Here is a 21,315-nt window from a genome sequence, read left to right as displayed (position 1 = left end):
CAGTGGGGCCTTGGGGGCCTGAGCCCCCAAATTTGGGTTCAGGCCCCCCAAACTCTGCTGGTTTGGTTGGCAGGGGTCCCCAAGTCCCGCCAGCAGAAGCTTTCCTGTAGCAATATTTGCTGCCACGCTGCCTGCCCTGCTTCTCCCCCTTCCTCACGTGCATGTGTGAAAGGAGGGTAGGCTGCGCGATGCTGAGTATTGCCACAGGAAGGCATCTGCTCAGGTATGTGGGGTTGCGGCAGATGTTGAGAGCAGTGGTGAGGCAGAGCAAAATGTGCCCCTCCACTTTGGACTCAGCCCCCCCCCCCCCCCCAAATTGAGGTCTGGCTGCACCTCTGGTGTGACATGGAGGAGCATTTTTGAAAGAAACGTCTAAATCAGAATTTGGACGTTTTACAAAGATGTCCATATTCCGAACAGGAAAGAAAGTCATGTTCAAAAAAGACGGACGTCTATCTTTTGCATTCAAAAATACTATGGACGTCCTGTGATTTGGACATTTTGTGATTTGGACGTTTTTGTTTTTTTGGCCATTTTTGAAAAAAAAAAAAAGTCCAAGTGTAAAAGGTCCAAAATCAAGCTATTAGGACGTAGGAGGAGCCAGCATTTTTAGTAGACTGGTCCTCCTGACGTCCCAGGACAGCAGTAGGGCACCCTAGGGGGCACTGCAGTGGATTTTATAAAATGCTCCCAGGTACACATCTGACCATTACTTTGTCTGCTGAGCCCCCCCAAAACCCACCCCAAACCCACTACCCCCAACTGTACACCACTACCATAGCCTTTACGGGTGAAGGGGGTACCTATATGTGGGTACAGTGGATTTTTAGTGAGTTTTGGAGGGCTCGCAGTGTCCTTCACAAGTGTAACAGGTAGGAGGTTGGGTCCACCTGTCTGCAGTGCACTGCACCCACTACTAGACTACTACAGGGACCTGCATGCTATTCTGATGGACCTGAATATAACATCTGAGGGTGGCATAGATGCTAGCAAGTAATGTTTTTCATCACATTTTTTTGGGGGTGGGAGGGGGTTAGTGACCACTGGGGGAATAAGGGAAGGTCATCCGGTCATTTGGGGTATCTTTTTGTGCCTTATTCGTAATAAAAACAGGTCTAGTTCACAATGTGATTTCACTGGTCAGAAATGATTCCTGGCTGGTGAAATCACCTGTTCAGGGCTAACCACTAATTTTCAGTGGCACCTAACTGGTTAGTGCTACTGAAAATAACTGATTAGCTCTGAACTGAAAACTAGCTTATTTTGGGGGCATTTCAGGGGCAGTATTGGCACATGACTGGTTAAGTGCCAATATTCAGCACTTAACCGGCCAGGTTAACCACATTAATAGAACTGACTAAGCCCCTCCCCCTCCCCGTTTACTAAGCAGCGCTAGTGGCTGCTGCATGGCAATAACAACACAGCTCATTCAAAGTGAACGGGCTGTGTTGGCATTAACACAATGCAGCCACTAGTGGAACTTAGTAAACAGGGGGTCTTATGTGGTAACCCAAAACTGGTTAAGTGTTGAATATCGTTATGTGTTTGTTGGCTCCAGAAAGCCAGAAATTCAATGCTGAAACTCAGACATGGCCTGGCATTGAATTTCTGGGTTTAACGTTGGTGGTGGTCATCAAAACACTGTCAGTGGCTAAATATCAGACCCTTAGTTATCTAATCAGATGTCCCATTCAAGAATCCAACTGGATAAATAGAGGGGGTTTTAAATAACAAATACTGGCTGAAAATTGGTCCCATTTTCTGTGTGCATCAGGTGCACAACTGTTCATCTTTGAAAAAAACATTCCTAATTAGTAATAGTCGTAGTAGTAATGTCGTGATTTTCTACTGGGTCAAGATGAGTCACTGATCTGAAAGCATTTTGATTTACAGCAAATTTTAAGTCATCCTGAGAACTCTGAAAACTTGTGGACTAAAAAATTTGACTCATTCCTTTTTCAGCAATAGCTTAAGGTGAGTTACATTCCGGTACAATAGGTATTTCTGTATCCTCAGAGGGCTTACGATCTAAGAGGTCAATGTTGTAAGCTGCACTTTTTGCTCAGTGATTTTACTCTTGATTATCCTAAGCTAATCTTATTCCCAAATCAGAAAACATTTTTAGCATGGGAAAATCAGCAGTAAAGCAACTGCATTAAAGGGTATCACAGTGGGCACACAAAATGTTGAGTGCCAGATTCCCCCAATATTAAAAAAAGGAGGCAAAATTTAGTGCATTTTTTTTGTACTCTTTTCCAAGCATTCTTCTGCTCAGGGCTGGAGTAAACAGATGCATTGAGGGAGCAAATGGGTCATCTGAGGTGAAGTACAGCACACACCTTAGATGACCCAAGATCCCTGATAGCCTACATGAGCCCCCAGAACTCCCAACTCTTTCCACCAGCCTCTAGTGTTGGGAAGCAGGAGCAATGCCCGCCTGCTTCTGCCTCCAGTGCCACTATAATCCAAGTACAGCAGCGCTTCCAAATTAAGAGCTTTATTTGGCAGACTGCCCCCTAGCAGTCAATTCTGATGCACTGCTAGCTTTCAAGCATCACCATTTTCAAAGATGGCAGTGTAAAGAGAGGGATGCTGTAGGATGCCTTCCCAGACCAGGTAAGTATAATTGGTCTGGGGGTCCAGTCCACCACTACAGGGGCTTTGTGGTTGAAGGCCTTCCCCTGTCAGATTCCCAGGCCAGGGATACCTGGACCAGATAGCCCCAGAGGGTAGGGGTCACAGCAGTCTGAGGGGGGGGGGGGCATTCAGGTGGTGTGCAGGGCCACTGAGCCACTAGGGAATTGATATTGGGTAGGATTGGGCAGTCCAAGAGGCTGGTCAGCTTTTTAATTTTTTTTTTTTTTTAGAAATGCCTTCCTTCATAAGCCAATCTCCACTCACACACTGATAGGAAGGGAGATATTTTAGTTGCAATTCAGCATATGGCTGTGTATTACTGCAGTTGTGTGTGCTGTTTTTTTTTTTTTCTGACAGTGCACACTCTTTAATGCCCTTGTAATCTCCGTAGTTTCATAGTGCTTGTATTAGAATGTGGTGCACTGAAGCATAATGCACTGCTGACTGCATCAAGGTGTAAGTTTGCACCTGAGGCAATGGCAGCTTAAGTGACTTGCCCAGGGCTGATCTTGTTCATCAAGTGATCAGCAGTTGGGAAGTGCTGGCCTGTCAGTTTCAAAAATACTTGCGACTGATACAGGCATGGGATGCCCTGTGGTGTTCATTACTTTATATATTGAAAAAAATGCAGGAACGTATGGCAACTAGTGTTCATCTGCTTATCAGCCATCAAAGAAATGTGAGAGGCTCAAGGCAGCATCCTACTAACTGCCAAAGATATGTAGTGGACCCAGGAAGGTAGGTGGGGGGTGGGGGAGAGAAGAAACAAGGTAAACCAAAGAGAGCAAAGCTTGACTCAGCCCCCCACCCCCTCCATCCATTTCCCATCAGGATCTAATTTGGGGCCTTTTTATTTTTTCAGATAATCACTCCTGTAGTTTTATAACACATACCTTCTATTACTTATTAAGAGCATATTCATAAGCAGAACCATAATTATAATTATTTTGACGCATTATTTCGCTTAAGCAATAGCACCATTTGGAGAGTTTGTCCATTTGTCTTTTCATCCATCTGTGCAGAGAAAGGAGAGAGTGAAGGGTTGGTGAGAGTCCTTGGATTCTGCCAGTGAATACTGGACTGACTTTAGAGAAGGCAAAGGGTGGGTGAGGGATGGAGCATAAGGGAAGGGGTGGGGTTAAGGAGGAGAAAAGGAAAAGAGAGGGATGGAACATAAAGAAGCTGCATAAGAGAAGAATAAAGGAAAGAGAGGGAAGTAGAATGGAAGGAAAGAGTGAAGGGGTTGCCAGGGGAGAGGGAAAATGCATGGGAGTGTGGAAGGGAAGGACAGAGAGTGTAAGAGGGAGGATACTGACAGCATAAGAAGGTGAGAGTGATAGGAAGTGTGCAGGAGGGCAGAGGAAAGTATAAGGGAGAGAGAAGTCTTCATGCCCACAGCCATAAATTTTCTGTATATACACTGTCACACACACTGCCCCCAAGACACTCCCCCCCCCCCAAAAAAAAAAATATATGCATATACATACACACATCCCACCATTACATCCCCACAGATAAACAGCTAAACTCTCCCCATAGAAAAGATATGCACATCATACCATTGTTTCACACACACATATGCACCTCACATATACCATTAGTCACTACCTACTCTAGGCCCATCCATCCAGTCACCCATTAGCATACCCTCTGCTACTTTACTGAAATACTGTATTATGGCTGTTTCAACTGAGTTTCTCATGTAGACATGTCTTAGTCTATGAATGAAGGAAAGGGGAAATGCACCATCACGTGACACTATATAAGAATGTGCATTTCTCTACTTGTTAAAATTGAATTTCTAGAAACAGTTCAAGGGATCATCCTTTCATTTAAAAAAAAATATTATTGTAAATACTATTTTGTGATATTGCTTTGGAATTGTGCAGCTTTTGGTTTTTGTAAGTCCTGATATATGTGGTCTTCTAGACCACATGGTGAAATGTGTTGTACTTAAAGTGTCCATGGTAGCATCTGTTAGTCATTCTAGAACAGGGGTGGGAAACCACAGTCCTTGACGGCCACAACTCAGACAGGTTTTCATGATTTCCGCAATAAATATGCATGAGATTGATTTGTATGTACTGCTTCCATTGTATGCAAATAGTTCTCATTTATATTCATTGTGGAAATCTTGAAAACCTGATTGGTTGTGGCCCTCGAGGACTGTAATTGTTCACCCCTGTTCTAGAACAACATGTCTTCTATAAAATAAACATGCTTTTCCTTCAGAAAAAAAGCGATTGCCATTGATTCAAGTCATTATGATTTCTGATTATGTAAACACTAAGTTCATCTTGCATTAAACTGTCAGAGAAGTAAGAACATTGTCCACATCAAAGGTCTTCATCCTCTATTAAAGTGTCAAGATAATCTGTGTCAGCATATAACAGAAATCCTGAAAACAGACTGTCTGCCCAAGTTGGGTCAGAGAACAAACCATTTTGATCTGTGTAAAAGATTTCAAGCCACACTTCATCCTCTGGTTTGAGGTACATCACTGTAGATCCAGAAGCGACGTCATGGTTTCCGGTGTTGGCATCGAATGTCTTTATCCGGTATTCACCATTATGTACTAGCCCAATGGCAAGATGCTTATTTGCTAGGGTGATGTCATAAGAAAAATAGTAAATGCCAGGAATAGCAGTAATAAACTTTCCAGTGGAAGGGTTGTAATGGTCTCCTTCATTAAAGAGGACCTTGTTGAATATTATTGGTAATCGTTCCTCTGGGTAGCTAGTGGTGATTCCAACAGAGAAGGCAGATTTCAGCATTATACTGCCACACTTACAGATCCCAGGTAATCCCACTTCACCTCGTTGCCCTTTATCTCCCTTGAGCCCAAGAGGTCCGTGTGCACCTACTTTTCCTTTGTCACCTCTTGCTCCTGAAGGCCCTTGTTTTCCGCTTTCTCCTTGATCTCCTTTCTCTCCAGTTGCTCCTGCTGCTCCATTCTTACCTCGTAATCCTTTAAAGACATTTTAAAGTATTTTTAATGTAAATAACAACATTGTTTTATAAATTAAAGATTGTAGGTCAGTAGTATTAAAGGTTTTCTCCATGGTGGTGCTGATGTGCTAACTGGGCTAATGAGCACACTATGTATTAACACTATGGCACAAGCGAAAACCCATGTGAAATTGCTTGATTATGATTTTAACACAGGCACCTATTAAACTATGTGGTTCCTTGTTGATGTTTCAATGTATGGTATCAGTAGATCCCGTGAGCCAGACTGGTGTCAACAATTCTGGGGCCAGGGCAGAAATTTGGGACAAACACCCAGAGCCAGCCGGTAGGCTGCACTTTCTTCCACTGTGGGATCAAAACAGAGGCAGGGATCTGCAATGCTTAGGTCAGCAGAAATAACAGCAGACCTCCAAATGAAGAATGGAGTAGAAGTTAAAGGTTTTTATTGCACCACAGAAATACTATGCCTGACATGACCATGTTTTGCCTACACTAAGCTGTATCAGGGCAAAGACTAGAGGTTGAATACTGGGACTCCTAAGGAGCAGTTTGGAGGCTAGTGATGGCTAATTTGAGAGGGAAGTGTTCATTTGTTCATTCCCCTCTAGTCATTGCCCCAACGCAGACTTATGAAGGTGAAGCATGGCTATTTTCAGGCGCAGTATTCCTGTGGTGCAATAAAAGCCTACTCCTTTATTCTTTCTTCCACAGGTTTGAGATCACTTGTAGCATGGACAGGTTTGAAATCACTTGTAGCATGGAGGCCCATGGCAGTTGCCCTGTTTGCATCCCCTTAATCCCAGCCCTGCCAGTGGGATTACAAGATCTCATGAACATAAACTTCAGAGTGAATTCAGTGAAGGGGGAGGCACATGATGGATATAAAGTGCTGATTTTCTCCTGCTGCCCCTAGAGGTGTGGGAGAAGATTGCACCAGGACTGCTGCAGTACAGTGATTGAGAAGTGCTGCTCTAGCATTATAGTTACTCCTACACAGCCAGTTCAGCGATCACATGTCCACATTCACGTCTGCTCACATACACCTGAATTTAGAGGAAGAGACATTGTACAGAATGGTCTTATAACAAAGGACCAAAAAGGAAGGAAAAAAACTTTCTTAAAATGTCAATACTGATAAACAACCACAAAGAAGGTAACAACTGATAAATAGGGAGAAGAAGACCTCAGAAGTCTGTGGCAACACCTTTGAATTTCTCACCATGTTGTTCCACAGTTAGACTCCACTCTCACTCATTGGTCTAAAATACTCCCTTAATCAACTCCAAATAATGTTCAATGTGATCAATTTTATAACTATTTTTTAATCAAAAATTTTAAAATATTATTTTCAATACTATTACAGATTGTACAACCACTGTGCTTCTGGCTGAAACGAAAAGTGAGCACTTATCAATTTATTTAAAAAAAAGTCCCAACAGGGCCTCCGTTTCACCCATTGGGATTCTTCAGGGGATATCTTTATGCTCTCAATATCATGGCATCCATGCCGAACTTCTATGCACTGTTTGCACTCAGTTGTTACCTTCTTTGTGGTTGTTTGTCAGCATATAACACCTAAGACATTTAGAGGCCGATAGTTAAAAGGATGCCTTTAGGATTCGTGTAAACATATAGTAGGGAATACAGGTAGGGAACCTTCCTGCTATGATGACCTCTTGGGTTAAAGGTGTTAAAAATATACTCAGATTTCTTTAGATATTTCTCATTGTATATTTACTTTGCCCTTTTTCCTATCAGGTTATTTAAAAAAGGCTATCATACCTGATCAATGATAGTCCCAGAAGTTGGGAGGGAAAGCAGGGAGTAAACATGTACACGGTGCTGGAAAAAAACAGGACTCCCAACATTTTTCCAAAAAATCCACAAACAAATGTACTATTATTAAAAAATGATTAGGATTATTGACAGGTGTTACTGTAAGATGCTGTAAAAACTGGATGATTCGTGTTTTCACAATGACATTATTCAGGAAGTGACCATTAAGATCCATTGTAGCAAAATGGCATTTATTCAAGAAGATAAAGTTGCCATTAAATTTCAGTGACAAAGCATTTGGTAAGTGATTTTCCTAATAAAGGTTTGACTAATGTATTTTCAAACAACTTACTAAGGGCCCTGTTTATTAAGCCATGCTGTAGGCACACTACTATTTTTGTTGTTGTTACATTTGTACCCTGCATTTTCCCACTCATGGCAGGCTCAATGCAGCAATGGAGGGTTAAGTGACTTGCCCAGAGTCACGAGGAGCTGCTTGTGCCTGAGGTGGGAATTGAACTCAGTTCCCCAGAACCAAAGTCCACCACCCTAACCACTAGACCACTCCTCCACTCTGCATGCTAAAAATTAATGTGCTCTAATGCTAGAGATACCCATATATTCTTATGGATGTCTCTAGTATTAGCACGTGCTCATTTTTAGCGTGTGCTAAAAATGATAGTGTACCTTAGTAAACAGGGTCCTAAATGTTTAAACAATTGCAAAGTATTTTGAAACTATGTATGGGGTCCCATTTTTTCCAGACATCGTATAGAATGTCAATTCTTATTTTGTGACAACTGGTAATCTCATCAGACCTTAATGTAATACAGTCTGGTGTCAGTTGGTCATTCTTTTTAAACCAGAGGATATTTGTTATTAGAGCATTTAATTTGAGTTTATGAGAATTAGCCCAATCATTTAAATTAGTAATACAATCAGAAATTTTGGAGGAAATCAAAACAATAAGCAAATCAATGTCAGCATAAGAAAATAATACAGTATCCTGTTCTTGGGAAAGAGATCTCAAAAAGCTCATAATAATGTAAAGCAAAAGAGACAATGGGGAACCCTGTGGAACTCCAGGAGTATGAAAGTTGTCAGATTTCTTCATTACATAAGATTGTTCTATCAGAAATGTTCTGAACCAGTTAATCTGTTCATACTCAGTTTATACAGTAAAATATCATGATTTACCATGTCAAAGGCGGCACAGAGATGTCAAATTGTAATAGGATAGTTTGCTGGCCTTTGGCTAAGGATTCTTTAATTCTTGAGACCATTGCCAGAAACAATGTTTCTGTACTGTGCACGTTTCTGAAGGCAATCTGGGATGGATGCAATATTTGAAATGAATATAAAAAGACAGATAATTACTTACAATAGCTTCAACCAGTTTGGTGATCAATGGTATATCAGCTATGGGCCTAAAATTGCTAGGTTCTGACATGTCTGCCTTTGTGGTTTTTGGTATAGGAGTAAAAATAATTTTCCCATGGTAGAAGTCTTTTAAAAAAAAAAAAAAGCCTTCTGACAGTAACATGTTTACAAAAAAAGTAATCCAAATGTAGATACTTTCTGGAGCTGAGTTTATAAAATTGCTTGGGCAGGGGTCAAGAGGACATGAAGATTTAAAAAGCCTACCTAAAACAGACTTAATCTCCTCCATTGTTACAGGGGCGAATGTGGACCAAATTCTATCAGCTGGTGAGCCAAGGTCAGCACTAGCACAAACATTTATGTCAAACAGTTCTGTAAAATCCTCAGCGTTACCTTGGACCATAATTTAACACTAGAGAGCCAAGCGGCATCCACAACAAAGAAAATGTTCCACTCAATGTGGAAACTTAAATGCATGAAACAATTCTTCCCGAGGGAAATATTTCACAACCTAATACAATCAATGGTACTAAGCCATGTAGACTACTGCAATGGAATTTATGCGGGATGCAAAGAACAAACCTTAAAGAAACTTCAGACCGCTCAAAACATGGCAGCTAGGCTTATATTTGGAAAAACGCGATTTGAAAGTGCAAAACCCCTCCGCAAAAAACTATACTGGCTCCCAATCAAAGAACACATTGCTTTCAAAATCTGTACCATGGTTCACAAAATTATCTACGGTGAAGCCCCAGGATACATGACAGACTTAATCGACTTACCAACTAGAAACACATCCGAATCAACACGAACATATCTAAACCTGTACTACCCAAGCTGCAAAGGACTTAAATACAAATCAACTTATGCATCCAGTTTTTCCTACATAAGCACACAACTGTGGAACGCATTACCAAAAGCCTTGAAAACGATGTATGACCATCCTAAACTTCTGGAAAACACTAAAAACCAACCTGTTTCAAAAGGCATACCCCACCGATCCAACTTAAATCCCGGATCTTTGCAACACAACAAAACTAAAGAACGTAATGGACTTAGCAAAACTCTTCCGTTGTTCGATTCCCCAATGTGGCTGTACCACATGAACTTTATCTTACCACAACATCACTATGTATTTCTTCACACCGGAGTCTGCAAACGCCTCTCCGGTGCCATGCAAGCCGCATTGAGTCAGAAATAGGTGGGAAAATGTGGGATACAAATGTAATAAATAAATAAATGACAGTATAAACATAGTAATTAATCAGTCATTATGCTTTGGTATTATTAATATTATACATAGAGCATAACAGAGACAAAGAGTTATCTGGTATCACTGAAAAATTCAAGCTTCACCCAGACGCTTGGGATTTATACAGGTATCATAGTAAAATGAAATTTGAACCCAGCAAAACTGTTTTTCTAAGTCCACTTTTGACAAATCTGAAATTTCAAGGTTTTGTGGAAACTTGTCATTAGAGTAACATTGCCTAAGGCTTCTACAATAATAGGGATAAGCTGACATTACTTGTTCCAGAGTTCTGCTATTTCTATTGTCAGCTCTTGATACTTTATTAATTTTTCCAATTCTTTGTCTTTAATTTTTGTCTCCTGGTACTGCAGTATCAATGAAACTCACAGTGGAGTCATTTAAGGGAAAGGGAAATGGGACTTGATATACTGCCTTTCTGAGGTTTTTGCAACTACATTCAAAGCGGTTTACATATATTCAGGTACTTATTTTGTACCCGGGGTAATGGAGGGTTAAGTGACTTGCCCAGAGTCACAAGGAGCTGCAGTGGGAATTGAACTCAGTTCCCCAGGATCAAAGTCCACTGCACTAACCACTAGGCTAGCATTTTTAGTATGCGTAAAAAATAAGCACGTGCTAAAAGTTAGACACCCATATAGTTCTATGGGTGTCTCTAGCGTTTAGCATGTGCTAATCATTAGCATGCACTAAAAATGCTAGTGTGCCTTTGTAAAAGGACCCCGGTATTATTTTCAATTGCTGTAATTTTGGGTGTGTTGTGTTCCAAATGTCGGTCCATTTGAATTTGAAAGCCCTACAAAATGTTGATGTTTTAATTTTCTACAACCTTTTCTACATGCTGGTTACACCACTATTTGTTAATTCTAAAGTCATACTTCTTGTACAAGCTGCAGAGGATTATTTTGGTTATATTATTATTATCCATCTTTTACAATCAAGTAAATGAAGCTTAACTGAACAACAGTGTCTGGAATGTGTTAAATCAGTGGTGGTTAATTGATCAGAACTAAATCTTTCTTTCTGGTGGTTTCAAGAGATCACTCAATAATATCTGTCTTAACCAACTCTTCCAAGAACATCGGAAAAGAATTATTAAAAAAAATTAGTTTCCTAGGTCTTTTGCAATTTGATGTCACTGAACAGATGGTTTAGATATGGGTTTACATGCAGGCAATAGCATATGGATGGTGGGTTGAAGGACTTAGGGTTTGGTATAATGGGATGTTTGAATGAGATGAGTGTGCCCTTTTCATGCAGTTGGAGTGATATATTTTCTGACTTCCCTCTTATGATACGCTTGTCTCTTTTTCTATATGAAGCCTTAATGTTTATCCACTCCTACCCTAGCTGAGATAATATTTAACCATCTCTCTGACCTCATGTGCAACTTTCTTTAAATTAGTCACCTTATTTTCTAACTCTTCTTACTCTCTTACCTATCTATATGTTCCATCTTTGCTTTACCCTTCACTATCAATTAAAATGTTCTGTTACATATGGTATTGAAATTGTAGGTAGTATACTATCAGGCTTATTTTCGAAAGAGAAGGGCACCCATCTTTTGACACAAATCAGAAGATGGGTGTCCTTCTCCCAGGGTCGCCCAAATCGGCATAATCGAAAACCGATCTTGAGCGTCCTTAACTGCTTTCCGTCGCAGGGACGACCAAAGTTCACGGGGGCATGTTGGAAGTGTAGCGAAGGCGGGACTGGGGTGTGCTTAAAACATGGGCATCCTCAGCCGATAATGGAAAAAAGAAGGACGTCCCTGACGAGCACTTGGCCGACTTTACTTGGTCCATCTTTTCTTGTGACCAAGCCTCAAAAAGGTGCCCAAACTTACCAGATGACCACTGGAGGGAATCGGGGATGACCTCCCCTTACTCCCCCAGTGGTCACTAACCCCCTCCCAAATCACCGGCTATGTTTGGCTGCCAAATTGGGCCACCAATATAGCAGGTCCATCCGAATGCCAAATCTTCTGCAAGATATAAGTTTGTACACCAGGAGTCAGGGGATGGCCCTTCTTGCCTTCAGCACACAAATTCATTTGTAAATCAAATAGGAGAGACTCGCAACAGTGATTGGGGGGGGGGGGGGGGGGACATTACATTGGTACAGATGATGTAATTGAGGTGGACGTGAGGACAGAGAGTACCATTTGTGTGCAGTATTGTAGGGATGTGGGAATGTTTTTTCTTTCTAGTACATAGATTATTCTATTAATGAATGTGCATGTGCACATATCACTGATGACCCTTGAATGCAGACTACAGTTTGTGCTTACACTGCTGAGGGAGCTCTTATATGTGTAGCTACAGGAGAGGGGGCCTGATAGCCCAGGAGGGGGGGCAAACACTTACCTCTCCAACCTGTCCCTTATCTCACCCCAGGCTTCGATGGAGAGAGTCCTGGGGGGCAGGTGGTGGTGGTGAGGAAAAAGAATACGCCTGTGCTTCAAGCACAGGCACACAAGGCATAAACTTTCTTGCTCACTGAAATTGGGCTCCCTGCGGAGTGCCATGTTTCTCAGTGAATAACTGTTGGAAAGTGTGCATCGCCTTATATGGACGCCCATGCGTGTTGGGTGTCCTTACATGCACAGCTCTATATATGGATCACCATCCCATATATGGATAGGTCAGTAGGTGCACGTCTTGGCATCTATAATGGCTCCACACATGGATGGCCGTGACGCATGGATGTTCATGGACTGTCGTCACGCGTGCGGGGTCTACGTGCAGAGTTTTCCTTATATGGGAGTTTTCCTTATATGGATCATTATCAAGTGTGCGAACTTCACATATATACACAATAAAATATGTATGTTCCTTTTATTTCCCATAGCTGCATGTTCCGCAAGTACAGTGCATGTAGTTACGGACATTCAGGTAGAGGGAAAATATAAGGAACATTGAGAAGTATAAAGTACAGTAACGCGTTTCTCATATAACTGCCGTATTTCTCCTATACTTTGGCCGCCCCTGATTTGGCCATTTTCAACTGCGATAATGGAATGTCTAAGGCCGTCATTTTTCCTATACTTTGGGCGCCCCTGATTTGGCCGTTGTCAACCGTGATAATGGAATGTCTATGGGCAGCCATGTTATTTTTCGATTATACCTACGTACTTTTGGCCGGCTTCGTGAGGGCGCCCAAATTCAGATTTAGCTGACATTTCGATTATGCCCCTCTACGTCACAGACCAAGAAAGGGATCTAGGTGTCGCCGTTGATGATATGTTGAAACCTTCTGCTCAGTGTGCTGCTGCGGCTAAGAAAGCAAATGTTATAATGCCTTTGTATCACACCATGGTGCGACCACACCTCGAATATTGTGTTCAATTCTGGTCGCTGTAACTCAAAAAAGATATAGGGAATGGGATGACTTCCCTATGAGGAAAGGCTAAAGTGGCTAGGGCTCTTCAGCTTGGAGAAAAGGCGACTGAGGGAAGATATGATAATGAATGGAGTGGAACGGATAGATGTGAAGCGTCTGTTTATGCTTTCCAAAAATACTAGGACTAGGGGGCAAGCGATGAAGCTATAATGTAGTAAATTTAAAACAAATCAAAAAAATTCTCTTCACTCAACGTGTAATTAAACTCTGGAATTCTTTGCAGAGAATGTGGTAAAGGCGGTTAGCTTAGCGGAGTTTAAAAAAGGTTTGGTCGGCTTTCTAAAGAAAAAGTCCATAGGTCATTATTAAATGGACTTGGGGAAAATCCACTATTTCTGGGATAAGCAGTATAGAATGTTTTGTACTTTTTGGGGATCTTGCCAGGTATTTGTGATCTGGATTGGCCACTGTTGGAAATAGGATGATGGGCTTGATGGACCTTTGGTCTTTCCCAGTATGGCAATATAGTGCACTCCATTTAAGTGCACGTCGGATAAGCGCATGCTCTGTTTAACTGCATGCCATACTTCGGTCCCATTTTTGGCGCCATCAATTTGTATGGGGACAAACTTCTTTTTAGTGCACCACTTTTAAGTGCAAGATTCGCTTATATGCGTGGTTTAAGACTGCTCCTCTGCAGGAAAGACTCCGCATAAGCGCATGCACAGAATATGGAAGCTGATTGGCACATGACAAAGGGCGATAAATTTGAAATCTCATTGGTTAACTGCCACAGGCAGAATAAGCGAAAGAAAGTTGTTAGAGTGTACACTGGAGTCGTCGTCGTCGCGCAACTGTAAGACTTTAACACTGGCTGAACGAATAGAAATTCTTAAACAATTAGAAAACAAACAAAGTCAAGCATCTACTGCTAAAGAATATGGTGTCAATTCCAGTCAAATTTCATGTATCTTGAAGCAGAAAGATCAGCTTCTGGAAGACTGGCAAAACAATACAAATCCACATAGGAAACGTAAACGAGCAGGAAAAGGTGAGGATGTAGAAGATGCTCTTCTTCGGTGGTTTTCTCAAGTCAGGAGCAGACAGTTTCCTGTCAGTGGTCCACTGCTTATGGAGAAAGCTAATCAGCTAGCTTAAAGTCTTGGACTAACTGAATTCAAAGCCACTGTTGGATGGTTGGAAAGATGGAAGGAGAGGAACAACATAAAATTCAAGAAACAGCATGGTGAAAAACTACTACTGCTGCTTATCATTTGTATAGCGCTACTAGGCGTACGCTGATGACTTTGGTGCTGAAAATTGGGTTGTTTCAGTTCTACCATCTTGAATGAGTTTGCACCTCGTGACATTTTCAATGCTGACGAAAACTGTCTCTACTGGCGAGCGATTCCTGATGGAACACTTGCATTCAAGCAAGCCGAAACTACAGGAAGTAAAACATCGAAGGACCGACTGACGATCCTCCTTTGCTGCAATATGGATGGGAGTGAGAAGTTGGAACCACTCATCATTGGAAAGAGCAAACAGCCCCGTTGCTTCAAGAATGTTAAGAGACTTCCTGTGTTATATGAGGCTAACGCAAATTCATGGATGACTGGGGAAATTTGGAAGCAGTGGCTAAAGAAGTTAAACACCAGAATGCGGGCACAAAAACATCAGATTTTGTTGCTTTGTGATAATTGTGCTGCACACAGTGATGATGTCAGGCTGTCTAATGTCAAGGTGGTCTTCCTGCCACCAAACACTACCTCTCTGATCCAACCTATGGATCAGGGCATAATAGCCAATTTCAAAAAACATTATCGGGCTCTTGTGCTACATCGTTTGATGAGCGTTATGGATGACCAGACTGGCAAGGATAAATGTGCTGTTGAACTGGCTCATAATCTATCACTGTTGGATTCCCTACATATGCAGAAAGAAGCCTGGAATCATGTTACACATGCAACCATTGTGAACTGCTACAAGCGGGCAAGCTTTGTGAAGGATGTGGAAAGGGATGAAACAGATGCAGCTGTTGCAAACGCGTCAGATGAACAGGCTATTGACATCCCAGCCGGTGTTACTGAAGAGGAGTTTCATCACTATGTAGCTGTTGATTACAATCTACAAACAGCTGACAACAGCACTGATGTCGAGATATGCGCCTACACGCAGGCAACGGCTGATGATGAAACAGATGATGAAATGAGCAGCGAGGCACATGCTGATGAAATTCAACAACGTCCTGTCACTTTTGCAAGAGCGCTGGAGAGTCTCAACACCGTGTGGGCCTATCTGGAGGCCACTGGATGTCAGTGCTATGACAGTTTTTACTGTCTGGCAGATGTCTATGGAACTCACAGACACAATAGTGTACAGAGGACTATGACTGATTACTTCAAGAAAGCCTAACATTAGTTAACGGAGACTGTATACTGTACATATAATAAACAGTACTGTACATATGTTTATCAGATGTCAAGCTTCTTTGGGTCACAATGGTTAAGTGCACACTCTGGTTAACTGCATGTATTTCTTTGGTCCCAGACCCTTGCACTTAAGTGGATTACACTGTACTTATGTACAAGGTGGTATACAGCAGGTACAGTTTAACATAAAACTTACAATTTTGTTAATAGCATAACAATAGTAAAATAACCAAGAATAAACTAAATACAATAAATGAGGTAAACTTGAAAACAGTAGATCAAAACCTAATAGTACTACTGTGAAATAGTATAAAAACTATACACATTCAACAGCACTGAAATTAAAATACCAGAGATATAATACAATGTTAGCATAATACTAATGATACACCTAATAAGCATGCATTACAACATTCAAATCGCTGACTGGGAATATTCAGCGGGTGATAACTATCTCCCACTGAATATTCCCAGATAGCCGGTTAAGTGCCATTTCTGGCCGGTTAAATAGCGCTGAATAGCGGGCAGAATGTTGGTATGTTTAATACCACCTACTGAGGTGGTGGTGTTAACTTCTCTTATCTGCTGCATTAACATTTTAAACAGTAGTAAGTGACCATATGCTTCTTGCAAGATGCAGTCCATGCCCATTCCCTGTGCAGTTAGCATGTGAATTAGTGCATGCTAAGTGTCAAGTTGCAGCATTCACTGCTAGTGCAGTGTGCGCTAACAACATGCACTAAATTCTGTGATAACTGCTTGATGCATTTTAGTCAAAAGGGCTGCTAAAATGTTTTAAACTCACTAAAAAGGGTTGACTTCCTATGTCAGTCAGATGTCTGACTTTTCTTTAGTTTTCAAAAATAGAAATAATTTATTCCAGGGTAAAAATTTTAAAAGAATAAAAATTAAAAAATAAGAAAAATGTGTCTGTGAGCCATTTACATGTATAAGGGGGAGGGGGAACGTTATCAATGTGGGCTAGTGTTAAAAACGTGTTATTTTTCTGTTAACCCCAGTTATTTGTAACTAGGTCTTGTTGCATAAAATGGGACCTGTGCTAAAATAGTATACTATAGGTTTCATTTTATGCAATGACACCTAGCTGCTATTAACTGGGGTTAACAGTAAAATAATACGTTTTTAACACTAGCCCACATTGATAACGTTCCCCCTTAATGGTAGCCTACATTGATAACTTCCACTGCTTCCTAAATACTGCCATTTACACATGTAAAAGCCACACAATCCTAACATGGCCTCCTTAATATTATATCTACATATTTTTTTTCCTTTATGAGGGTTGCATATGTGGAGCGGAGGAGGGGGTGGCCTCCTTTCCCTTTAGCTATAACCTTCCTCTGGATATTTCTCCTGCTGGGCAACCAACATAGAGCTGTAAGGAAAAAATGATAATCAAGCACTCATCATGAATGGAAACCATTACATCAAAGGAGCCATCAAGGTTATACCCCAAGGTATGAATCCATCACTCTGAAACCTGACTGAATGAGTCAGGGATCCATTACTCTGAAACATGACTGAATGAGTCAGATCCTTCACCTATGGGACTACATGGTCAGCCTAAACTGATTAAATCATATTATGTTAGAGGGGGAAAGAAAACTGCTGAGCAAACAGCTGGAAACAATAGCACATGTATAAAAGCAAAGAAATAGGAAAGTTCTACAGGACAGAGGGGAAAAGACACCCATGTTCCAAAACCCAGAACAACTAATAGCAGTAGGAGAAATAACAGTCACTCCCATACCCTGTATGTTAGCTCTAGGAGCATAGCTACCATTGAGTGAGCCCAGCAAAAAGCCCAGAGCTACTGAATGGTAGGGGCCGCCTGCTGTGCCAGTCCTCTTTGCATTTGCTCCCAGATCCCGGCTCTCAGCCCCCATGGGTCTGGCACACTCCCTCTCCCTTCCCTACCCCTTCTATGGATCTGGCATTTTCCCTTTTCCTCTCCTACCCCTTCCCTCATGGTCCTACAAACTTACATTGGGTCGCTGACAACTGCAGCGATGCAAAGACACACTGCTTCTGACTGGTCTCACTGTTATGTCCTGCCTCCTGAGGCAACTATGGGTGGGATGTGGCAGAGGGAAGACCAAGGGCCAGACAGCTGGAAGCAGCATGTCTGCATCACTGCTTCTGCCAGCAGATCTGCAGAGGAGGAGGTAAGAAAGGGAGAGAGATGCTGGACTGGGGGAGTTGAGGAAAGAGATAAAGACAGATTGGACTGGAGGAGGAGAGAGGGAGTGACACTGGAACAACAGAGGGAGGGAGGGAGAGATGCCAGACTGTGTGTTGGGAGGAGGGAGGTAGAGAGAGAGGCTGGTGGGGGGTGTGAGAGGAGGGGAAGGGTACAAGCTGGATAAAGAGAGGGAGGACAGTGACATTAAGGGGCCCTTTTACTAAGGTGCGGTGAAAATGGCCTGCACTAGTAGAGGCGCATGTTTTAGATACGCGCAGAATCATTTTTCAGCGCACCTGTAAAAAATGCCTTTTTTGGGGGGGGGGGGCGAAAATCGACATGTGGCAAAATGAAAATTGGTGCATGTCCATTTTGCGTCTGAGACCTTACTGCCAGCCATTGACTTAGCGGTAAGGTCTCATGCGTTAACCAGGTGGTAATGGTGAACGCGCATACAAATGCCAATTACCGCCTGTGCGCCAGAAAATAAAAATATTTTCTGAAGCACATATTGGACATGCGTCAAAAATGAAATTACTGCCCGGGCAACGTGGTAGCCAGGTGGTAACTCAAAATTGATGCGTTCTCGGTGCGAGTAGGCACTTATGCGGCTTAGTAATTTTGCTGGATGCAGGGGAGGGATAGGGACACTGAGAGGACAGATGCTGAACATGAGGGGAAGCTGGAAACAGGGACATAGAGAGAAGATGCTGGACAGGATAGATAATAGATAATAGACATGGAGAGAGAAGAAATGTCCAACGGACCTGGAGAGAGAGTTAGGAAAAATAGAGAAAAGCAGAAAAAATACCCTTGAATGAAAACAAATGGAAAAATAAAAAATGTTCAGACAACAAAGATAGAAAAGTATTTTATTCTGAATGTATTCATTGGAATATATCAGCTTTGTAAAGTGTGCATCTCTGATATCTTGCATTGTGGTTTCTATTTCTCTAGTACTGCTGTACATGCAGAGTCTGACTTCTTTCTGACTTGAGTTTTTCAGTTCAGTTTTCTTTTTCCTTCATATCTCTATTGCTGATGTGTGGCCTCTTGTTTCATATTTAGTGAAGGTCTATCTATATTTTACGTGTGTGATCAAGGTATATTATTTTGCTAGTGTTTGGTTTCTGTGTAGGGCTCTGCAGCAATCTCACTTGTTCTGTTTTCCCAGCAGGGAGTGTATTGGTATTCTAGGTTACTACTACTACTACTTAACATTTCTAGAGCACTACTAGGGTTACGCAGCGCTGTACAAATTAACAATTAAGGACGGTCCCTGCTCAGAAGAGCTTACAATCTAAAGGTGCTGCCTTTTTATAGGTAGAGTTGCTGCTATTTGAGTCCTGGACATTAGTGATGCTAGAGTGGTCTAGAATGAGTTTTTTTTTTTTTGCAAGATTTGGTTACTGCAGCTCTGAAGGGGTCCTCCCCAGTCCCCTATACCTCAGGAAAGATGGTGTTATAAGGGCCCATCTTAGGGGTCCTAAGGTGCACCAAAAAATGGTCTGCGCTGGTGTAGATGCGTGTATTGGGTACGTGCAGGTCCATTTTTCAGCACTCCTGCAAAAAGGCCCTTTTTTTGGCCGAAAATGGACATGCGGCAAAACAAAAATTGGTGCGCATCCATTTTGGGCCTCAGACCTTACCACCACCCATTGACCGGGCAGTAATCATCAGCATGCATGCAATGCCGATTAATGCCCGGTTAGCGCTTTGCGCCAGAAAATAAAAAATATTTTCTGGTGCACATAGCGGACGCATGTCAAAAATTAAATTACTGCTGGGCCACACTGTAGCTGGGTGGTAGTTCAAAATTGATGCATGTAGGACGTGTGTACGTGCATACGCGGCTTAGTAAAAGGGCCCCTTAATTTTTTTGCCCAGGGTCCATCCAGTCCTAACTCTACACTGAAAATGCAAGACTGAACCCAGCTCAAAACATATAATACAGACTACAACAAAATACACAGAAAAGAGAGACACACACAATACAAGCAATGGGCATGCTACAAATATGACCTCATACTTTGATGGACACACAGTAAAAACAGAAAAGAGCATATGCCATGCCGCCATGAGAGACACAGAGTAACACATGACAGCAAACTTCCAGCCACATTCACAAGCTTCCATGCAAGTGGTGGCTCTCTTTCTCTTAGGCTTACTGTACTTTACATTATTTGATTACATGGCTCACCAGACAAAGCTTGAGGCGAGTTACAAAAAAATGAAAAGCTATTTTTGTTCATATTTAAATTTCCATCCCCACCTGAAAACCTACCCAAGATTTATTTCAAAATGGCCTTTAAAAACCAGGTCTTCAACTGTTTCTTAAACTGTTCATAAAAGCAAAATGCTTGTAACTCGGTTGATTTAAATTTGATTTGATCAGGGACTCTTAATAGTTCCTATTATGAAGAGCATATGGACGTAATCTACTTAGATTTCAGCAAAGCTTTTGACACGGTTCCCCACAGGAGGCTCTTAAATAAACTGGATGGGCTGAAGATAGGACACGAAGTGGTGAATGGAATTCGCTCAGAGGAGCGAAAGGTGAGTAGTGGAGTGCCTCAAGGATCGGTGCTGGGGCTGATTCTGTTCAATATATTTGTGAGTGACATTGCCGAAGAGTTAGAAGGTAAAGTTTGTCTATTTGCGGATGATACTAAGATCTGTAACAGAGTGGACACCCCGGAGGGAGTGGAAAACATGAAAAAGGACCTACGGAAGCTAGAAGAATGGTCTAAGGTTTGGCAATTAAAATTCAATGAGAAGAAATGCAAAGTGATGCACTTAGGGAGTAGAAATCCACGGGAGACATATGTGTTAGGCGGGGAGAGTCTGATAGGTACGGATGGGGAGAGGGATCTTGGGGTGATAGTATCTGAGGATTTAAAGGCGACGAAACAGTGTGACAAGGCGGTGGCCGTAGCGAGAAGGTTGTTAGGCTGTATAGAGAGAGGTGTGACCAGCAGAAGAAAGGGGGCGTTGATGCCCCTGTACAAGTCATTGGTGAGGCCCCACCTGGAGTATTGTGTTCAGTTCTGGAGGCCGTATCTTGTTAAGGATGTAAAAAGAATTGAAGCGGTGCAAAGAAAAGCTACGAGAATGGTATGGGATTTGCGTTACAAGACGTATGAGGAGAGACTTGCGGACCTGAACATGTATACTCTGGAGGAAAGGAGAAACAGGGGTGATATGATATAGACGTTCAAATATTTGAAAGGTATTAATCTGCAAACTAACCTTTTCTGGAGATGCGAAGGCAGTAGAACGAGAGGACATGAAATGAGATTAAAGGG

At 42.0% G+C, this 21,315-nt stretch overlaps 1 protein-coding gene across 7 annotated transcripts in view; it reads right to left on the bottom strand.

The window, feature by feature from the left end:
- Nucleotides 1-2,934: 2,934 nt before the first annotated feature.
- The window catches only part of C1QTNF7 (C1q and TNF related 7), a 105,175-nt gene continuing 86,794 nt past the window's right edge, over nt 2,935-21,315 (bottom strand). For all 7 annotated transcript variants that reach the window (XM_030191196.1, XM_030191201.1, XM_030191197.1 and 4 more), the window contains one exon: nt 2,935-5,605. In XM_030191196.1, coding sequence (XP_030047056.1) covers nt 4,974-5,605 — 632 coding nt within the window. In that variant the 3' untranslated portion in view covers nt 2,935-4,973. The remainder of the gene's footprint in view (nt 5,606-21,315) is intronic.

The sequence above is a fragment of the Microcaecilia unicolor genome, chromosome 2 (genome assembly GCF_901765095.1).
Source record: "Microcaecilia unicolor chromosome 2, aMicUni1.1, whole genome shotgun sequence".
Classification (NCBI taxonomy): Eukaryota; Metazoa; Chordata; class Amphibia; order Gymnophiona; family Siphonopidae; genus Microcaecilia; species Microcaecilia unicolor.
This window is presented reverse-complemented; position numbering and strand designations above follow the sequence as displayed.